Below are 21,798 nucleotides of genomic sequence, written 5' to 3' on the forward strand. Positions count from 1 at the left end.
ATGTTACACCTTGTCACATAACAGTTCTAGAAATTTAATACCTGGGTTTGAATACTGGCTGCACCAATAACCAGCAAATTGCTTAATTTCTCCATATCTCCCTTATCTGTAGAATGGGGATGACAATAACAATACATAGTCTCATAATACTGTAGATATTTTATTGAGTTAACATGTGTGAAATACTTAGAAACACGCCCACCTGGGCACTCAATACATGCTAAGTTAAACTGCACTTATACAGTAAAAATAATACAAACTAGACAAAAGGGCTTATTGACTTAGGTTTCAAAAGGACCTTTTTATAAAAGACTGAAATCTGAGCAATTTCAATATATCTGACACTTGGATACACACATATACACAAACTATATATATTTCTGCTTGTTTAACCTATTATTTTATATATATGATTTATTAAAATGATCACAGAAATAAATAAAATACTTTTCTTGTGACATAGCAAAGCTGTACCTGTATCAGGAATGAACCTTGTGTTTACTGTTTACAGCAGTACTATCATTTCTTAGTAATCATGGTTCTTGAGTAATCAAATTGCTCAAGAAGCCATTCTGCAAAACTTTATTGGTAGGTCTCATGTTACAACTTTGAAAATAAAGTAAGAAATTATGCTACTATTGCTTTGCAGATATTAATTTTTACCTAGAATTTGAAGACTCTGTCCTTCACAAAGGAACACACTAAGTTCTTTGGTTGAGTCTTCTGCCATTTCCTATTCACTGAATATGTATACCACAGATAGCAAAGTTTAGTATGCCAATAAAAATCGTTTATTAGCTTGATATTTCTCTAGAGCAAGGCCATTTAAAAACATGGTGTAACTTTCTTTAAATATACTTTTGGTTTATGGTATTATACTGACTTTGTAAAGAAACCCAGACTCTGAATTATCTGACTGCACATGAATTCCCAAAATAGAATCATCAACAGTGGCTATCAAGGAAATTAGATGGAATTAAGTAGTGTTTTAGAAATAGTTGCCATGTGATTGCAAGTGATCTTTCAAAGTCCTTTGTTAAATTACTTAAATGCAAAGACACAGAAATCTGCTCTCATTCAGAACTGTTGAGAAATCTGTTGATGTTCTTAATTTCGGTATAATGAACAACATCATCACTGGAATAAGCTGCCTTGGTTGATTATATGTAGCAGGCAAAATAGCTTATGTATTGGCAGAGACCCAACTCAGTTGGTCAACAACCTTTACACAAATGTTTCTGAAAAGATAATGGAATGTATAAATTATGTAAATCATACATTTACAGATTTGTTTTTACTTTATTTACTTTTGACAGGTGGATAGGGGAGTAAATAAACTAAATAACATTTTAAGTGTAAGATTCTTTTAAAAAAATCTTATGTCCTATAAAAATGTTTATAGATGTTATTATCTAAACCCAATGTGTATTGCCAAACCTAGAAACAGGATAAAGCAAAGTCCTAAATTGGGGGGGGGAAGAACATTAAGTCCTTTTATGAGATCAGAGACTTTAAAATAAGCATTCCTGCAAATCTCAAATACAAATAAACTCAAAGTCCGCCTCCTTTTGAGTCTACTGAAATAAAGTATTAGAGTTCAAGTGAGTTTTTGTTTGATTTTATGGGAATTACTCAATTAAATAAAATTAGAAAAATGTCTCTAGTCATTGATATATCCACAAATAGACATAATAGAATCACAGAAAAAAGACTGTATTTTGAAATGGAAGTGTTAAAAAGCCTATTTTATTCTTTGGAAAAACTCAAAACACAAATAATTTCTTATGAGTGGAATGTAGAATGAATGTAAACTGCCTACACATCTGATCTTTAAGACCTCCCCAAATCGGAATATTTCAAGATGAATCATCAACTGTGTACATACACATACTTACGTATGAAAAACAGAAAAATTCTAGAAGGTAGAGAGCCAAACCATTAACATCCTTCATATCTAAGTAATAAAATTTTATAAGTTGCATTTTCTTTTAAATATTTTCAATTTTACAATAATCTTACTGCTTTTCTAACACAAAAATTAAACAATGAATTTTAGATATTTAAATGCAAATTACATAAAATAAATAGACTATGACCAAGAGGGGCAAAATAAAACATGCTAGATAAACACTTTAAGAAAACACTAGCAGGATGTGAGGGCGATCTGGCTGCGACATCTGTCACCCCATTGATCGCCAGGGTTGATTCGGCTGATCTGGCTGGCTAGGCGGGTGTCCCCTTCCTCCCTCACCGCTCCATGTGCGTCCCTCCCGAAGCTGCACGCTCGGTAGAAGAGGTCGGCCGTCCCCGAATAGAGACGGACCCGTCTTCGGTCGAGGGTATACGAGTAGCTGCGCTCCCCTGCTAGAACCTCCAAACAAGCTCTCAAGAAAACACTAGCAAAGTTCATGAAAAGATAACAGTATAAATGATACTCATTTTATTACATAAGATAAGTTACATTTCATTTATTGCAGGGTGGCAATCACATCAACCTCCTTGATAATGTAGTGTTACTACATTTTCTTTTAGTTGGTGGGGGGAGGGTGTATGTTTTAAATTAGAAACCAAGACTAACAAAACAAGGAAGATATATGTATTTCCTACATTTTCAAATAAAGAAGAAACATGTATTACTATTCTTGCCTTGGTAATATCTGATGTACCTATTCTGGGACATCTTCCTTTTGTATTTGTGATTAACTTTGGTGCATTTTTCTGCTAACTATAACTTACATAAGTTATTCAAGTCACCTGGGAAAGAGGTAAAGGTTTACTATCACAAGGTGACTGTTCTTCCTTTCGTCCATCTGGAATGCCTATACTAGGAAGGCTCCAGCACTATATATAATAGTTATATTTGAGAAACGAGATTTCTGAAATGATTCATTTGTTGGCATAACTTGAAAATAAAATATAGCAAGCTTACAACTGCACTCTGTACTATACACAACCTTAGAGTTACCCATCTCTACTTCAGAATAAAGATATTTAGGGTAAATGTTTTCCTTGTCTTTTATTTTCTTGGCTGCCAATCCTATGTCCCAAAGGAGTAAGGTAGACAACACTCTGGGAAATGAAAGAGTTGTTTGTTTGCTTTCTCTGTCAGCTGGGAAGCTGACCAGTACCTCTGAGAGCTAGATGCCCCAACCTTTTAGTAAAAGTGTCTCTCTCTGGGTATGGACAATTTAACAAGAAACATCTCCTAGTAAACCCCATATCAAAGCATGAATGGTCACCATTAAATCAAAAACCCTATAGAAATTATCTATGCAGATTAAAGAGGATCAAATTTAGAGCAAAATAATAAGTACTGTTAATGCTTGTTCAGATTACATATGGTAGCAAAGCAGAACATTTTGACAAATAGAAAGGGATAAGAAAAGGTAGATATATGGACAAAGAAACTGAGAAGTATCAATAGTAATGACTTCCCAAAAAGAATGCATACTGAATTCATCCATGCCTAGCACGTCAACATGGAAGAAAACTCTGAGAAACATAAGAGAAGCACTTTTTATACCACACGACGGAAATAACTGACAATGAGCTAGGATACACTGAGCTAACCAGACAAAATGGAGTTTCTTAGTCGCTATTCTTTACCTTCTTGTGAGTATCTGCTGTTTCCCAGCATTATTCTACCTTGGATTCCTCCTTGAATGGTTTTCATGACAATTAAGTTAAACAAAAAAGTTTCCCCTAACTCTGTTCCTTTCCCTTCTTTTTGTATTTTTAATAATTGTATTATGTTTTATTGGGTAATGCTGGTTTACTGCATTAAGTAAGAATTAGGGATATAGGTTCATACTAATCAGATGTATGTTACCACACACCCCCCCATCAAAGCACCCACAATCCTCCACCATAGTCAACTGGGGCCTCTTCCTCCTCTTTTCCCCAGTTAGGCAGCCTCAAATCTACAATCAGATTTCCAGGGCTTTTCTGATTTAGTTTTGCCCTGTTCCTTTGTTTTGTTTCTATGTAATCCACATGAGTAAAGTCATCTGGTATTTATCTTTCTCCTAATTTACTTCACTCAGCATAATCCCCTCCAGTTTCATCCATGCTGTCTCAAATGGCAAGATTTCAACCTTTTTTTGTTTATAGCTTAGTAGTATTCCCTTATGTATATACACCATATCTGCTAAATCCATTCATCTGTTGTTGGGCGCTTAGGCTGTGTCCATACCTTGGTTATTGTAAACAATGCTACAATGAAAAAAAGGAGTACATAAATCTTTGCATTCCTCAGGTAGATACCTAGGAAAGGAATTACTGGATCATATGGTAGATCTATTTTTAATGTTTTGAAAAACTTCCACACTGTTTTCCATAGCCCTATTGCTTTTCTTTTTTAAATGCTATTTCTCTAAATAGAGAAAATTGTACTTTGGGATTTCCTCCATCCTCTCGGTGAATTCATGTAGTTCTATATTGATCTTATTTTTTCCTTAATTAAATGCCCATAAGAATTTATTTCTTTCCTGAAGACTAATTTCACATTCTTAGTGGGGTAAAAGAGGATGCCAAAAATGATTCCCAGGTTCTTAAACTATTTGAAAGAAATTTTATAAGCTTCAGTACATGTCTTTCTGTCATTTGACCAAAACCCAAAATTCTAAAAGAAAAAAAAAAGGTTGATAATATATATAATAACAGTAGCAGAAATGGGTTTTGAAAGAAGAGAAAAGTCACAAAAAGTAAAACTAATAGCTTACAATTTGGAATGCAAGCCAAAAAAAAAAAAAAAATCTGAGAACTCTAGTCATCTGATATAATTATGTAAACTGTTTAAACTGCACTGTCCAATATAGTAGCCACTAACCAAAATGTAGCTATCTGCATTTAAATTAATGGAAATAAAAATATTCAGTCCCTCAACCACGCTAGCCTTTGCAAGTACTCAACAGCCAAATGTACCTAGTGGCTATATCACTGGATAGTGCACATAAAAAACACTTGGGTCACTGCAAAAAGTTCTACTGGACAATCCTACAGTGCTAATTCAATATTCACTGACTATTCTCTTAAGTAGAGAATTCTCTCCATTTTCTATTTCGTAGGCACTGTAAGTATGGGAATATATAAAGAAGAGTAAGACCTTTCTCTCCCCTCCAGGAGCACAGTCAGGGGCGGAAACAGATATAAATATTTACAAATCCAAGAGATTTGAGACAATAATTGATTTTGAGACAGTAACTGATTTTGGTGTTCCTGACCAAAGTAGTAGTTATCCTTTTACCTAGCATTTCTGCTAACTTGGCCTTGTTCAACTACTATTACGATGGTACAGCAAGTAATGCTAAGATTCACCACTACCTCAGAATCTCTGAGCCATCAGAACCGGAGATGTTAGACATAAACTGAATTTAAGTTAGCTCTGACCCTCTAAACTTGGTGTTTCACACTTGGAAACCTTTGAATGAAAACATCATCTTGTGCCACTCTGGCTATTTTTTTCTTGGTCCCTTCTTGGAAACAAGTTTCCCTATACTGTCAGTTTTGGTTTGGAACTATGGAATCAAATGTGCTATCCTTACAATGACAAAGTGTCTGACAAAGTTACAAAGCACTATACCAAGAAATCACTGTAGTTGAGAAAAATGTCAGGTACAAATGGATTAAGAAGGGAGAGGCGAGGTGCTTTCTAAGCAGGGAAGGCTAAGCAAGGATGAAAGAAGGAAGCATGAAAATTAAAAGATCTGGTAGTCAATGCAACTCAAACATAGGGTACGTGAAAGGTCTCAGCAGCAGGAAATGAGCCTGAAATTGTAACCCCAACCGCTAAGAGTCTTAATGCCACCACCTAAGAAGTTTGGCCTGAAGCGACTGTACTGATGGTCAGTCATTATTAAGTAAAATAGTCAAATGACGAGATCTGTATTTTCAAAAAACAAACCTGAGAAAAGGGTGAAAGTCAGAAAGTATATGATAAATAAAGGGGAACGAGAGCTGGATGAAAATGGGGTTGAAGGTAGTGGAGATTGAAAAAAAGGAATAGATTAACACTATTGACAGGGTCTATCTGGCATACTGCACCAATATATGTTTGTGGCACTGCATCCAATAAATTGTCTTGTGGCACAAGACAATGATCAAAATTCATACCACAAAGAAGGGCAGAAACAAAAACAACAGAAAATACAAAAATTTAAGGAAAGAACTGAGAGAAACTGAAAAAGAATAATATTCTCTCTGGATAGGATTCCCCAAGATATTGAATGACTTGCTCCCCCCATCTACTTGCACAAATGTCAACAACTTAGTAAGCTCTTTCACGATCACACTATTTAAAATTGAACAAACACAGGCACACTTTCTTAGCACTTCCCAACCCCCACTTGTACTTTATTTACCTCTGTAGTACTTATCAACATCTACTATACTGTACCTTTTACTTATTTATTTTGTTTAATGTCATCCTTCCTGATTCTTAACTGTAAGCTCTACTGGGGAAAAATCTGTTTCATTCACCACTGTGTACCAGAATTTAAAAAATACCTGGCACATAACAAATACTTGTTGACTGATTAAATAAATAATGCAAAAAATAAAAAGCAGGATCATTACATGTAGACTATTAAGTCTGGATATAAAATAATATCTAACATGGAAATCCTACTGATGTTTTTGAGCACTAAATTAGAAGATCCTTATCCATGTAACTACAAAGTCCTTTACGTATAAAAGGCTCAAAACTGTTTTCCTCCAATAAGCATTTAACATATATAAAATACCCAAGGACAGGTTGTTACAAGGTCTTTCTATTTATAGTCACAAAGTAATGAGATTTTATAACTTGAAAATCGTTCACAATATGTGTTAGTCACCACTTCAAGTACTTAAGTCCTATTAATACTTTCTCAACTTTCATTACAAATTTCTAATTTCTTCTCTGACATTTTGGCTATTAATGTTAAGCAAAGGCAAGAAGCTAAAGTTGGACTACCAGAACATTAATATAATGACAGCCACTAGGAAGAGGATATGACATAAGATAAAAAATGGACAAAAAGTGAAAAAAGTAAAAAGATCCGAGAACACTAGAAAGCCCAAACATTGTTAAGCTTCACTTTCCTCATCAATAAAATACAGCTAACTCTAGCACCTACCTATTTGATAAGCTTGTTCTGGGAACTTTGTTTTGTTTTTAGGATTAACTCTGTTTCAAGTAATAAGCTTGGCATGGTACTTACAAGTCATTCTTTCAATCCAAAAATATTTATGAAGAACCTACAAAATGAACATAATAGGTACTGACTGCAGGGTAGGTATATCTGGCCTACCAGGGAAGATAGATAAATCAATTACAAAGTATGGCAGGTGCTACAGAGGAAGCCAATAGAGTTCTGGGGAAAAAAAACAACAACAACAAAGAAGTGAGAAAATCAGCTTTAGATATGGTCAGGAAAACCTTTTCTGTGAACAGAAAAGAAGGCAGCATATAGAAGGTCATTGATGAAATGTCTTAACCAAAGGAACTAATACATCCAAAGACCAGCACAGCCATGGGAAAAGAACTCAAGTCTTCTTTGAGGAACTGAGAAGAACCCAGTATAACTGAAGCATACTAAGCCAAATGAGATAAGATCAGAAATCATATAATGTAGGACTCTGAAGGACCATGGAAAAGATTTTGAGATTTTATTCTATGGGAATTTATTCTTCAATGGAAAAGCTAAGGAAGTTATCTTTATTTCCCCCAGAGAAAGATAATCCAATTTATGTCTCATAAAGATTACTCGAGCTATTTTTGGAAAAAATATTACTGGGAAATAGGTTGGAAGAAGAATTAGTTCCAAGACTAATGCAGTAGTCCAGCAAGGAGAGAGAGGTGGTTTCTTGCAATAGAGGGGCAGTATAGATAGGAATGAAGGGGATGGATTCCAGACATTTTTAAACAAACTAGATTTGGGTGATGAGGAAAAGGGAGGAATCAAGGATGACGCTTAGATGTCTTTCTTACAAATACTTAGTTGATGGAGCCACAGTAATTAAGTAAACAAGTTAAATATGTAAATAATTTTAACTGTTCTCTTTTTTTTTTTTAAGTCAGGAATCAAATCTTATTAAAAGCAAACTGCTTATTCAAAAGTAATCATGGAACTGCTCAAAACACAGAATAAGAAGGATAAAAAAATCTTACTGGCCAATTGTTTTTTTTTAATTCTCACTATATAGAACTCAAAAACCTTCATTTTTAGGAACTATAAACTAACTTCACCATACAGCAAAACAAATATTTTGCCACACAGACTGGTTTCCATTTAGTGAGTCAACTGTTTCCAGCTGTTTCAGTTGGGACAGAGGCATTTACAGAACTGGCTGTGCTCGAGCCTTCTTCGTGAGCAGCTTTAGATCTGCGCTGCACTTGGCAATTGACCCCTTTTGCTGCTGTACAGAGATAATCTGCACCATGTGCTTCCCCACCCAGCTTGTCATGTACGACTGTTCTTTTCAACCCTCTATTCTGCATAGATATGATAGTCCAGGTGATTCCTTACCTCTTTGTATATATACTCTATGCAGTTGTCCCCAGTAACTTCCTTCCCAGGCCATAGTGATGTTATTACTCTGCCCTCAAAAAAGGTGATGGTGCTTTTGAACCATTGCCTGCTTTTACTCCTCCAGCTCAACAGCACCCTGGATTTGTTTGGTGGAAGCCTGTTTCACCTCTTCTAATTGGGCAATTTTTTGCTCACTGAATTTATCAACAAATTCCCCAAGAGAGGCACCATATTTTTTAATTATATAGACAAGCAACCCTATTGAAGGTGCCTGGAGTAATCACATATATTTCCTTTGATAGAAAATACAAGATCAGCCCAGTTCCAAGTACACAGGGTCATGTGACTAGTTTTGGGAAAAAAGAACTGAAAGATTTTCTTAGGATCAGTCTCCAGCCAACTTTTCCTCCATGTTCAGGAAGTGGTTCAGGAGCAAGACTTGGTTGCCCTGAAAGATTCTTATTGCTTGCAACACCCCTGGACTGAGGAGGCCTGTGTTCTTAGAGAAGGGGTCACTGCAGTTGTGGCAGAATGTACTACTCAGGACAGTGTGGCCAGACTTAGTGTCCCAGTGACCCCAACAGGAGAATGTCAGGGACATAAGGCAAGATGGCTGCTCACAAGTCTTATATGAAGAGAACCAAGTTTAGCTATTCTTAGCTAGGAAGAAAGAAGAAACCAAAACACAGAAAGAAAGAGCAATTATGAGGCATAGCAATATCTGACCAAATTTCCCACTGAATACAACTATCAAAGTGAAATCAGGTTTAAAAAACAAACTTTGCCATTTGAACATACAGAGAGTTAAGTAACCAAGAAATCCAGGACTTCAGGTGTCAAGAGTCCAGACAGAAGGGAAACACATTTAGAGGATTTTTGTCCCCTTGAGTATTTGCCAATTACCAGGACTGGACAAAAAGACCAAGCAGAAAGCAGTATCCTGGAACTTGTATCATGTGACTAGGATGGGAACACAAAAATTTTAATTCCCTTACTACAAAGACAATGAAGAATTAAGAATCCCAGATAAAAAGGAAGCTCGAAGAATCAGTCCAATATTCTACTCAATTTTTGCTCTCCAGGAAAGTGCTGAATCATTAACAACATGGATTGAAATGCACGAAAATGCAGCAAAAAAGATGTTACACAGAGGCAAAAAAAGCAAAGCAGAGCTTTCATCAATACTTAGATATTCAGGACTGCCAAAGAAGAGACAACTTGGTAAACACTCCAAGCTTCTCTTAGGAAGAAATGACCTCAGAAGGGCTATGCACTGGGAGTGAGGCAATTCTAATACACCTCTCTCAATTAAGTGAGCTCTAAAAAGTCATTAGTGATATAGGGAATTTGAACATGTTTAATAATCTTGACTTAAGTGATATGAAGCACACCATATTTCATTTTATAAACCTGACCATAAAATGTGAACAAATTACTCACAGTTGCAGTCATTGAAAGAATGATCCTAGACCACAGTAGTCTTAAACTGGGTTATCAACAACAAAAATCTACCAAATTCCCAAATGTTTATATATTATGCAATATATTTCTAAATAACCTATGAATCAAAGAAGAAACTGTTGGGGTTCAACTGACAGGGTTTAGATGTTAGGGTTTAGTAAGTAGGTGGGGTCTGAGTAAGTTTAGTGAGTAGGTTTCCTCTAGCAGGTTTTCCTTTAGTGAGTAGGTTTCCTCCAGTAGGTTTTCCTTTAGTGAGTAGGTTTCCTCCGAATGGGAATTCAGCCCATTCAGCAGCACACAGTGGGTTTACTAAAGAACAAGACTTTCGCATAGACACAAACAGGGAATGGCTGCATTTAAAAGGGCAAACTTGGGCCTCCCCGGTGGTGCAGCGGTTGAGCGCTGGGTTGCGAAGCTGCCCGCAGCCTCTGCAGCGCCGGTTCAATCCCCGGCTGCTCCCCGGCCACCGGAGGAGGGTCCCACATGGCGCGCAGACCTCTCCTGCCGCCCGCTGCTCCCCTCAGCAGTGTCCTTCGGTCCTTCTGCCTGCTCTGCTCCCTGCTCTGGCTCTGGTGAATTCTCTCACTCTCCCGTGCTTCTGACTGTACCCAGTGCTTGTATAAATAAATAAAAATAAATCTTTAAAAATAAAAAAAAATAAAAGGGCAAACTTATTAAGGAAAAGAGGCACCTGCATAGACACAGGTGGGCAGTCTTCAGACAAGACCTGCCTTTCAAAGGGACAGATCTGCTAAAAGAGACACCTGCACAGACACAGGCAGGCAGGCAGTCTTGGGACAAGAACTGTATTTTGCCAGAGCAGTTGTTTTTATATGGTATTCTTTTGTGGGGTTCAATTCTTTGTGGAATTTTATTGTGAAATCCATCACTTCTAAAGTCTGGCTGGTTAATCTGTAAGGACTGGTGCTGTGTTGTAATGACAGAAAATTCTACATATCTCAACCTCCAGTCTCTGCCTATAGAACTTTGACAGTGATCTGTGCCTAAGGATTTTTCCAAAGCTGGTTTAATGACTAGTAATCATTTGTACCCCCACCTCTAGTTTTTGGCCTTGGGAAGCTTCCATCCTAAATTTTTTACTACTAAGTTTCCATCAAAACCACAGTGGACACCTTAAGGTATTTTGAATTGACTGATAAAGTATGCTATATCAGACTTGAGACTTGTGAGATACAGCTAAAGGTGCATTTATAGGGAAATTTCATGAGCACATTTAAAAAAAGCGAAATCATTAGTGATTTGAGTATGTATCTCAAGAAACATGAAAAAGAGTAGGTCAAAAAGTATTTAAATAGGGCCTCCCCGGTGGCGCAGTGGTTGAGCGCTGGGTTGCAAAGCTGCCCACAGCCTTTGCAGCACTGGGTCTATCCCTGGCTGCTCCCCGGCCGCCGGAGGAGGGTCCCACATGGCGCACAGACCTCTCCTGCCGCCCTTCCGCGCTTCTGACTGTACCCAGTGCTTGTATAAATAAATAAATAAATAAATATAAATAAATCCTAAAAAAAAAAGTATTTAAATAAAGAAATAATGATAAAAACAATCTGTTAGAAAATAGTTGTTTTTCTAATCTGAGAATTGGTGTTTGAAGTGAGAAAAAGGAGCACAAAATTACAAATAAGCAGACTAAAAAGAAGGTACATAAAAGTTACTATAAATATTAAAAATATAGTAAAGATATTGTGAAAATTAAGTCAAATTATAGAAAATTTAGATAAAATGGACAAATCCCATAAGAAGCAAAACTTGTCTAACTTGGCAAAGAAGTAATAGAAAATATGAAATCCTGTATAATTAAACAAAATCAAACTCTACAAGAAAATTTCAGATAGCTTCATCACTTGAGTTTTTTCAAACATTTATGGATGTTTGAAAGAGAATTAAAAATATTTCCCAATCCATTTTATGAGGTCAGCATAACTTTGATACTGAAATCTGTCAAAGCCTTTACAAGAAACTAAAATTATTAGTCTTTTTCATGAATAAAAATGTAAACATTCTAAGTGAAATACAACCTAACATATTAAAAGATAGTTCATAATGATAAAGTTAAACTTATTCAGAAATCCAAGGATGCTTTAAAATTAGTAATAATTTTTAACATATATTTAACACATAGCAATTATATTCCTGAATACTGTTCCTAAGAAAATAGCCAAAATATTGAGATGTTTTAATAACTTGTGTACATCTATCAGAAATCAGTTCACAATCATGATTCTATGCTTACTGGTATGGACAGTTGCCCATGATAGACGAGTGAATGAAAAAAAATAGCAATATTAAGGTAAAAACACTAATTTCATATGAAAGTAAAGAAAATTAAACATATCATAAAAGAACATTTTGTTTGACCACTACAAATTGCCATCTTATTTTAAGCCCCAAAACAAAAAATGTAATGCCGACCTTAGATAATTTCTTCAGCAGAAAAGAACAAATATTTTCTAAAAATTTAGTCACAGAAAGTACCCTTATATCTACTTTATTTAGACCATGAAATCACTAGATTTGAATCAATCAACAAAGACTCTGCATCATAATAGCATGAAGATAAATAAAAAATACCCTAAAAGCACTAAATCAGTTTCAAGTCAATGTGTTATACATAGGAAGCAATAATAGTTTCTGCACTGAGAATGGTACGTTTACAGAGGGGAAATTCTATTACACAAGAGAACTCAAAGTCCCAACAAGTTTAAAGAAAATTCCCTTTAATTTAAGCAATTAACAAGACAATCCATCTTCATTACAATCATTCCAACCCAGAGGTGAAAAGTAATTTGCAAATACACAAACACACACACACACACACACACACACACACAAAATAGGTGTCATGACTACCAAGCTGGCTCAAACCAATTCATCGAGACACTCTGGAGCAGGGTGTTAAGGGGAAATCTGCAGCATTCTACTAAGCAAAATGTGCCTGAGGGATTTAACATAGTTTGTCAGGCATAGTGGGGGGAAAGGTTCCAGTACATATATCACTGTTGCCATCAGATCCAAATTCCCATCATAGCTTTACTTTTTATTAGCAAAGGACCTCACTTTTCTTACCCTCTCTGAAAGTATGCTCTGCTGATAATCAGATAATCAATTTGTGCTCTTCTGCTAATCACACTGGATGTCTTTAAAGGGTATCGACAAGACCAAAAGGGACAACAGGTAACCCAGTTTCTCCCAAGTCACACTACAGCTTCAAAAAGACTAACAATCTCTTTCTCTGAGTAATTACTGCTTTCTTACCAATCACTTCCCCCAGAGCCCTTCATTTTTCCTGCTCCTAAACAACGACTTCTGAAAGAGACTCAATTACTAACCCACCTCCACCTTACCTGCATTCTATCCAGAGCTAGTCCTCACTTTTCCTGGTCTTTCATCATTAGCCCAACTCTTACCAAAAATTCCTATCCCATCTTACTAAGACTCTGCATGGTTCCTCAGGCATATGGCTATTCATTGACGCAGCAAGTCAATAAACCTAACTTATTTCACTACAGACGCATTCCTGGTAGTTTCTTTATAGACCAACTGTATTCATCCAGGGTGAAGATAAAATGAAATGGTATGTAAAATGCCAAATATTTGCCTGGTAAACAGCAAATAACAAATACTAACTTCTCTCTCTTGTGAGCTCACATAAAACTATACATACAATTTTAATTTTTAATCATGCCTCAAATGCCTCAAGAGAACTGTGAGCAACTGAAACAATTGTGATCAAAGTGCATGTAATAAAGATCATGTACTTCACTAGAAAACAACTCCTGAAATTCCTGCTTGGACATCATGTGCTTATTTTCAATGCACTATACTCTAAAACACTTTGAAAATCTTGTTTGCACACTCCTAACAAATTCAAGTCAGCAACTGCAACAGCTGGAGAGGATCAGTAGGCACACTGACCACAGAAAAATATACAGAAAAACTTAAGATGCTCAGAAATCCAGAGTCATCTTGTGTAATGGCTTGTAAATTGTTTCAATTGAACAGCCCAACTATAAAATACTTGATCCTATATCTTCAATACAAGGATATTCACTTATAAATAATGTGTTTTATTTACATTAAAAACAAATTAAGTGATTAAATTATTTTGAATTTAACTATTTTTTAGATATCAATTTGTTTTAACCTCCTAATCACTAACAATACTATTGCTATTAACATATTAAGTGAGTGTTATCAGCTCCACCCTCCCTTGGGTAGGGCAGGGAACCTGGAACCTCCCCCTTTTCTGGGGACCACCCTGTTACAAGAGTACTATTATTGCATATGTCCATTTTTTTAAATCTTGCTTTCCAATTTGTGAAGTTCAATGTATTTTGACATTTGGTTTTAATGGCAGTCTGTCATAAGTCAGAACAGAAAACCTAGCATAGATCCATGTAGCAGAATATATCACTTCTGGTTTATTAATCATGATATCACTTGTCCATGTTTGCACCAATATGCAAAAACTTTCGATCAAATTCAATTACTGGATGCCAATGTTATTAAAATTTTACTTTTCTGATGCTAGTCATATATTTTTTTAAATTAAGTAAAATGTGTTGCTTTTAAAATGTTTCCAATAAAGTGGTCCAACGTTCACAAAACCTATCTATATGGAAGATTTTTCAGACTGGAAATAAAATCTAAACATATTTCAAAGTTTTCTCTCATTAACATTAGTTTCTTCTAAAAAGCAGGAACTTCTAATAACTAGTATAAAATATCAATGTTGCCTTGAAGAGACAACTTGAGTTTAGTTGTCTCTAAAATATTTGCTAGATAGCATACTACTCATAGTTCGTCATCATGATAAAAAAGACAGGCATCTAGAAATACTCATCTTTTGTAAAATGAAAATGTGCAACTCAATTTTGAGTTCTAAAGCTCCTTTAAATATTTTGATAGTGAACCTCTCAGTTTTCCATCCCAATACAAGTATCACAGCTGCTTTTGAAAAGCAAGACACTGTAACAGAAAGCCTTCAGAAATTTTGAGAAACTCAAGGCATTGCTGTTGTTCTCTAAATAAGAGAACTCCCCCCATCTTCCCTCAGCAAACCACACTCACAATAACCACCCGAATGCAGATCTAGAAATGCCTCAGAACCAACTGATAATACAAAAGCTCAACTTGTCCCCCTTTTGGGGCCACAAAATAAACAAATAGACATTCTAATATGTTTATTCTCACATCTCAATTGACTCACCTCATCTCACTTTGTAAATTACTGATAAAGGGGCATAAAGCTTCACAATCTATATTAAGGTGCTGAAGGTATGATAGTTGAAGCTTGTGGGGTGATACGATTAGACAAAATACTCAATAAATGCTCACTAAACTGAATCAATATTATTCAAATGATGGCTCTAAGTCACCAAAAATAAGTTAAATTATGTATGGTATATCACACTTAAATAAACAACAGTAATCCAAAATTATGTTAGGATATCTACAAATTCCATTCAGAAGAATGTAGATTCAGAATGATTTATTACCAGGGTTTCCAGTCACCATGAATTCTACAGTTACTTTCAATTTTTCCCCCAGAACAGTGGAATTCTTAAAAAGTATGTATAAGAAGCATTTTAGTGTAAATAAAATATGTATACTAATATAAATTTATGTATAAAAGGCACACTAAAATGCTTCTTATACATAAAATACTTAGTTTACAGTTCCTCATCATGAAAGTTAATAGAGACATCACTTTATCCACTAATTTAAAATAACCTCTGGCTTTAGTATTAAAAATAATTTTCATATTTAAAATAACAATAGAAGCAGACATCATAGACTTCATAATTTAACTTCACATTATTAACAGTAGTCATAGTATATAATAAAATAACATTTACTTTTTTCCATAATTAACAAAACAAGTAATGTTTCATGAGTTAAGTAAGTCATTCAAAAGTGCTTAAATGCCTATTCTGTTTTAGGAATTATAGGAGAATACTGGATATAAGACAAGACACTATATCCATTCCAATTTCACATTGTATAAGAAGAATGTCAAGTACACTAACAGAAAGTGGTCCACAGGAAGGAAAGCTCACTGTGGAATAGAATGAATTAAAAACCATTTTTACATAAGAGTATATTAGTGGAGGTGAGACTCAGAGCTAGACAGTAAAAAGTACCCAAATTTGAGGGAAAATAATTTATCAATTGTTTCCTTAACAAAAATGCCTAATTCAGATCACGAAATAATCACATTTAAGTTACACAATTTAGAAAAACATTCTAGTCAAGATACATTATTTATTAAACTGTTCATCAAGTTACACACTATATATACACAGTACTAATCTACTCTTCAGCTTTATAAAACCTCCAAAATTTGATTTGAAATAAGAGCTCCAGCAAGAGAAATAAAAAGAGTTGTAAGTAAAGGGAAAATCTGGGGCAGTAGATCTATAGACTCTTTCTTCAAAGTTAAAATTTTTCTATTCTCTCAATCTTTTTCAAGCATTATATTTCCTCTGGTGTGCTCTACAATATGTCATTTTACTTTAACTTGGAGAAGTGATAAAAGTTCACTTTGAATGGAAATACATTTCAGCAATTTCCTGTCCACCAGAGGGCTCCAATATTTCTTCCACAAATGGAAAATATATAACACTACAATAAAAATATTCATTAAGCAATGAAAAAACTCATTTGTCATTATCTCATTTAACCCCAGACTAAAAATTGTATATCTGCTACGATTTCCATATTAATAGTTTTAAAAGACACACAGCTTTTCTTACACTGTTGTATTATTTAAAATGTTTCAAATACTAAAATTAGCTCAGCCATTATTCTCAATACTAATTATCAATTTCTCTTAGAGCTTTCAATTTTATAGACACAATAAAGTATAATTTTGGTCCAATGTTCTACATAGTAGCTAAATGTTATGTGCATTTTTTTTAATAAATGCCATAATTTCTTGATAATTTTCTTAATCCAGAAACAAAACTAGCACCTTATCTACCCAGACTCAGGTAGATTTCTATTACTAACAAAAAGAGTTTACAGAAAACAGTCATTTTCATGCATGATACAATTATTAAAAATGACTATTAGACTATGATCTGGACTGAGGAAAAAACAAGGGAAATGAATTATTTCAATACAATGTGTTAAAAATGATATCCTCAGGTTTTTGGTTGGTTTTTGTTTTTTTTTTTTTTTTTTTTTTTTTTTCACAAATATTACACTGTAGTGTTAGTATATCTTAGTTCAAACTCAATCACTTACAGCAAAAGACAAGCAAGTATTTTATGTAAATATATTTATATTATTTACAGACATATATCTATTTGCAGAATGTTAATGGGAAAAGAGCCAACCCCACATTTTTTAAGAGCACAGCAAGTACATTCACTGGGGATGCCCTTCCCACTCCAGAAAGATCAATTTGCTAAATTTGAATTATTAAAAAATGAGATTTCTTATAATAAGCACTAAAATTTATTGAAAGTTTGAAAATAGTTACGTTTACAAAAAAAAAAAAAAGAAAAAAATCTAAAATGAATCACAATCTAGCCACAGGAAGACTTTACCAAAATAATCTATTGATTTAGTAATTACTGTAGCTCAAGAATGAATTATGTCTAATGGAAACTTGACAGGAGTTATAACTTCACCACCCCAGCTCATCTCCCAAAGAGGCCTTTCCTGTACAACCCAGAAGCATCATTAACATGTAAAAGAGCCTAACATTTGTTTCTAAATAGCACATACTAGTTGTCAACAGTTAGAAACTTGAATATTTTAACTGCACCTAGCAAATATATGTATTCACACAAGAATGCATATCCTGATAGTTATACTTCAAGGGAAATGTCAGATTGTGGTGAGAGGTGGGGGTGGGAGGCTGAGGCTTTTCAAGATTCAGAGTGATGAAACTATTCTTAAGTCATGAGTGTACTTGCAAATTGTCGATTATTGATATGTAAAGCTTAACAAAAGTGAAGCAGTTAACTGACAACTTCTAACCATTACCATGTTATATTTCAAAAAGTTGAGACTCCTAGATCCCTATCAAATGAAGGGACTTCTTGACCAAAACTGAAATGTAATAGGAAATGAACATTTAAAGGTTTTAACACTGGGGGGGTAAAAAAAACCCTCAAAGACTTCCAACAAGTTGAACAGCAACAGAATGATACATAAAAATATTCAGGACAATCTAATCTGGGCTGTACTTTAAGACAAACTTTGAAATAGCATCATCGGGGTATTATATGTTTATTACATAATGCTGCTTTGCCCTTGCATATCACCTTTAATCAAGGGATCTCAAAGCACCACAGAATCAAGGCCTTAAAATACAGTCTGAAATAAAATAATTATATTTTATAATTGCAGCTATTAGTAAGACCTTGCCACTACTTCTCAGTCCCCTGATTTGAACATTAGGCTCCAAACCATCTCTCTAACTTGGAAACAGTATTCCCCAAATCTTTTCAATTCATGACTGATGCTAATGCACATTTCAGCTTTTCTTCATCACTGGGCCTAAAGAAAGTAGTAGCACTGTTTTAATGACACAAATCTATTTCACTGCAACTTCTATGCCAGAATAAATAGTACTTATGGTGAACATATTCTGCAGCGTTTGCGATGAAATAAAATGGAGGCTTTACAGAGAACAATCTTTGCTGGAGGTGATGAGCCCACAGAACACTCATCAAACAAGAGAAACAGCATTTTCCAGCTCAGTACAGAGACCTCTCCAGGGAACTTCAAGAATAGTGTAGAGGAAACCAAGTCCAGTCATTCTTAAGCAGGCAAAAGAATATTCTCAAATGTGCACACCAGAAGGGAAGGGAAAACTAAAAGGACAATGCAAGAGTTTTAAGACTCAGGAAGCAGAGTTTAAGGTTGCTGTGTGAACCACAAGAGATAATGTGTTAAATGGGGTATCAAACATAAGGAAACGTCTTTAAGCCAAGGTCAAAATAGGCCATTAAGAATCATTAGATTTTATTTAAAGACTGTAAACGAGGTTCGCTCCTATAGATACATCTGACATCTTAAAAATTAATCAGCAAAGTTAAATTTTGTTTTTCACCCAAATACACACACGCAAATGTTAATGTTTACGTGAGTAAACTATGTTAACTTGAATTCTTTCATAAACAAGATTATTCATCTTCCTGTTAATTGCATTACGCTTGTCCCTAGGACTGCAAAGTGTAATTTCACACTCACACAAACCCACCTCCCTGCGCTGTAAGCCTACAGTAACTGTTAGTCAACAGACTTACAGCCTTACCCTTTATAAACAAACAGAAAAGCGCCAATAAACAAGACTACTTTTTGTTTCAACTTCTCAATATTCAAAGATTAAGACTCAAAAACGTGTTTTATTAGATTTTGAAAGTTCATGGATGTATTACTACTAAATATCTGGCATTAAAAGTCCTGGCTTATTTATAAAAAGTACCAATATACAGTCAGCCCAGGTTTGTAAAAATTCCAAAACATCCTAAGATTTCTGTTGCCATACTTGGTTCACCCAGACATTTCTAAAGCCCACAGCCAATTCTAGTAGGCTTTTTCTTGAAGAGATATGCGTCCCGGTTCTTGAACATACCACGTTTGTAGCTACTGCATTAATGATCTCGTCAGTGTCGTAGAGCAAGATTCCCCTTTTCCTGTCTACCTATGTATCTAGTGGGGACACCCGTCCTCAGCTCTGCCCACTGTCACTGACGTTTTTAGAAGCTTTGAGAAACAAGCGCGGAAGGCTTCGAGCAATGAGGCTGATATTTTCTCCATTTCAAGCTATCTTGCTTCATTTCCCCTACTTCTCCATTGTCTAATGATTTAGAAAACACAACCAAACGAGAAAGGGTATCTTAAAAGCAGTACTTTATAAAAGCAGGAAACCCGACCTCTAACTTCTGCAAATCTCCCGGCGCCGTCTTTATGATAGCCCCCAGCAAACCTGCATCCTTTCTGATTAAATAAGATTGGAAACCACAATTAAATCAGTGTCATAACTTATCCTTCACTTACCATATCCGCCGGGACATTACTGGACATCTTGCCGTTTGATATATATACCCAGTTGTTTACGGGAAATGAAATACACCAGCCAACAACAACAACAACAAAAAAAAAGAGCAGAAGTCTTCAACTACACAAATAAACCTTTAACAATCTTGATTGGCTCGTGATGTGCTTTTCCAAAAAATAAGTTGCTTCGGAGCCCAAGTGCCGGCCTGGCCGAGGTTCCGTGCGAGGAGGAACAATCCCCAGGAGCTTGCGTGGCCGGAGCAGAAGGGAACTCCCGGGATGGCAGCAGCAGAGGCAGCAGCAGCAGCCCCCGTCGTCGTCAGCAACAGCAGCAGCCCCAGGACCGGCCGCGCCAGGTGGACCCAGTCGAGTGACACACGGACATGGAGCGGGGTGGGAGGGGGTTAAATCCGCCTTCCTCCTTTCCCAGTGATTCACACTTACTCCCGAGTCAAGTCCTCATGAAGCAGGAAGAAAATGCCCCGGTGTGGATGCGCATAGATAACTATGTAGCTACACATGGGCGCGTGAGCGGGGACGGGCGGCCGCGCGCGGGCCGCAGCCGGGGACGGCTCCGGGCACGACTCAGCGCGCGCGGCCGGGGCCGGGAGCCGGGCCGCGGAAACCCGCGCTCAAGGGCATTTAACTAGTTGGGAGCCAAAGCGAAACCGGGGGCGGAGAGTCGGCGGGGGGACGGCGAGCGCAGGACGCGCGGGGCTCGGGCCGGGAAGGGGACCCCACGGCCCCTCTGGGCTCAGGCCGCGGGCGCCGCCGGGCAGCAGCGGGTCTCGGGGCGCATCGTCTCCGGCTCCTCGGCGCTCCTCTCCGCCCTCCGCCTCCCCCGAGTCCGCCTTCCCCTCCCGGCCTCGCGAGTTCCTGGCGACGCCGACTTCGGCCGGTCCCCGGAAGAGGCCGGGTCCTCCCTCGCCTCAACCCGAGAACAGTTTCCTCTCAGAGCTTTGTCTCTCTTCCTCTTACTCCACTTTTCAGTACCCAACGCCGCAGCCGCCTCCTGTCATCGCCTCTCAAGCCAACATGGCGGCGGCGGCGGCAGCTGCTCGAGCGCTAGTCGGGGACGGAGGGAGAGCACGGCCCCCCTGCGCAGCCACCGCCCCCGCCCGCCCCCTCCGCGGACACCGAGCGCGTCACTACGGAGACCACCCTCGAGCATCACGGGAAATGTAGTTTACGCGGTGGGGGGGCAGGGAAGCAAGCCACCGAACAGCCTCTCCCCGCTCCGAAGCCACGCCCTCTCATGGCAACAGTTGCTATGAAAAGAAAGCGCGCTTGAGCCAAGCTGCCTCCCAGGAGTTAGGTGATACCTAGCAGGAGTGCTGTGATCCTGCGACTTGATTGGGGGAAATAATTCTGCACAGAGAAATTCCCTCTTGCACAGTATACCGAGTTGAAATATGGTTTAGCTGAAAACAGAGTCATTCTTTTTAATGACAGCACGCTCTCCACATCCTGCAATCTCAAAGCATTTTGTAGAGTGATTTCATCTAGATCTCCTCAACATTACATTTGGAAGATCAGAAGCAATCATTGATTTCCAATAAGGTCAGAGAAGTTCAACAGGAACAAGGATCTCATTAAGCAGGGGAAATGTTTGAACATGGTTCTTAAAGACCCAGGGCCATAAAGCTATAATCTAGCTAATTGAAATTACCAAAAACTGTATTAGATACAATGGTGTGTCTGTCATGTCAAACCCTTATTAGGAAATAGCTATTACAAACTATATAGGAATTCACCACTTTATCAGACTGGCCCCCAAATTCTACATATTCTCAAA

The 21,798-nt window shown here is 36.9% G+C and overlaps 1 protein-coding gene and 1 pseudogene across 1 annotated transcript in view; both read right to left on the reverse strand.

Moving 5' to 3' along the window:
• The window catches only part of UBL3 (ubiquitin like 3), a 63,524-nt gene extending 42,951 nt beyond the window's left edge, over positions 1 to 20,573 (reverse strand). Inside the window, exon 1 of the mRNA XM_037527101.1 lies at positions 20,004 to 20,573. Within this exon, the coding sequence (XP_037382998.1) occupies positions 20,004 to 20,030 (27 nt within the window). The 5' untranslated portion in view covers positions 20,031 to 20,573. The remainder of the gene's footprint in view (positions 1 to 20,003) is intronic.
• On the reverse strand, positions 8,106 to 10,416 carry LOC119258807 (ATP synthase F(0) complex subunit B1, mitochondrial-like; annotated as a pseudogene).
• Positions 20,574 to 21,798: the final 1,225 nt, after the last annotated feature.

This window comes from Talpa occidentalis, unplaced genomic scaffold (genome assembly GCF_014898055.3).
Source record: "Talpa occidentalis isolate TD23 unplaced genomic scaffold, MPIMG_talOcc4v2.1 talOcc4.5, whole genome shotgun sequence".
Classification (NCBI taxonomy): Eukaryota; Metazoa; Chordata; class Mammalia; order Eulipotyphla; family Talpidae; genus Talpa; species Talpa occidentalis.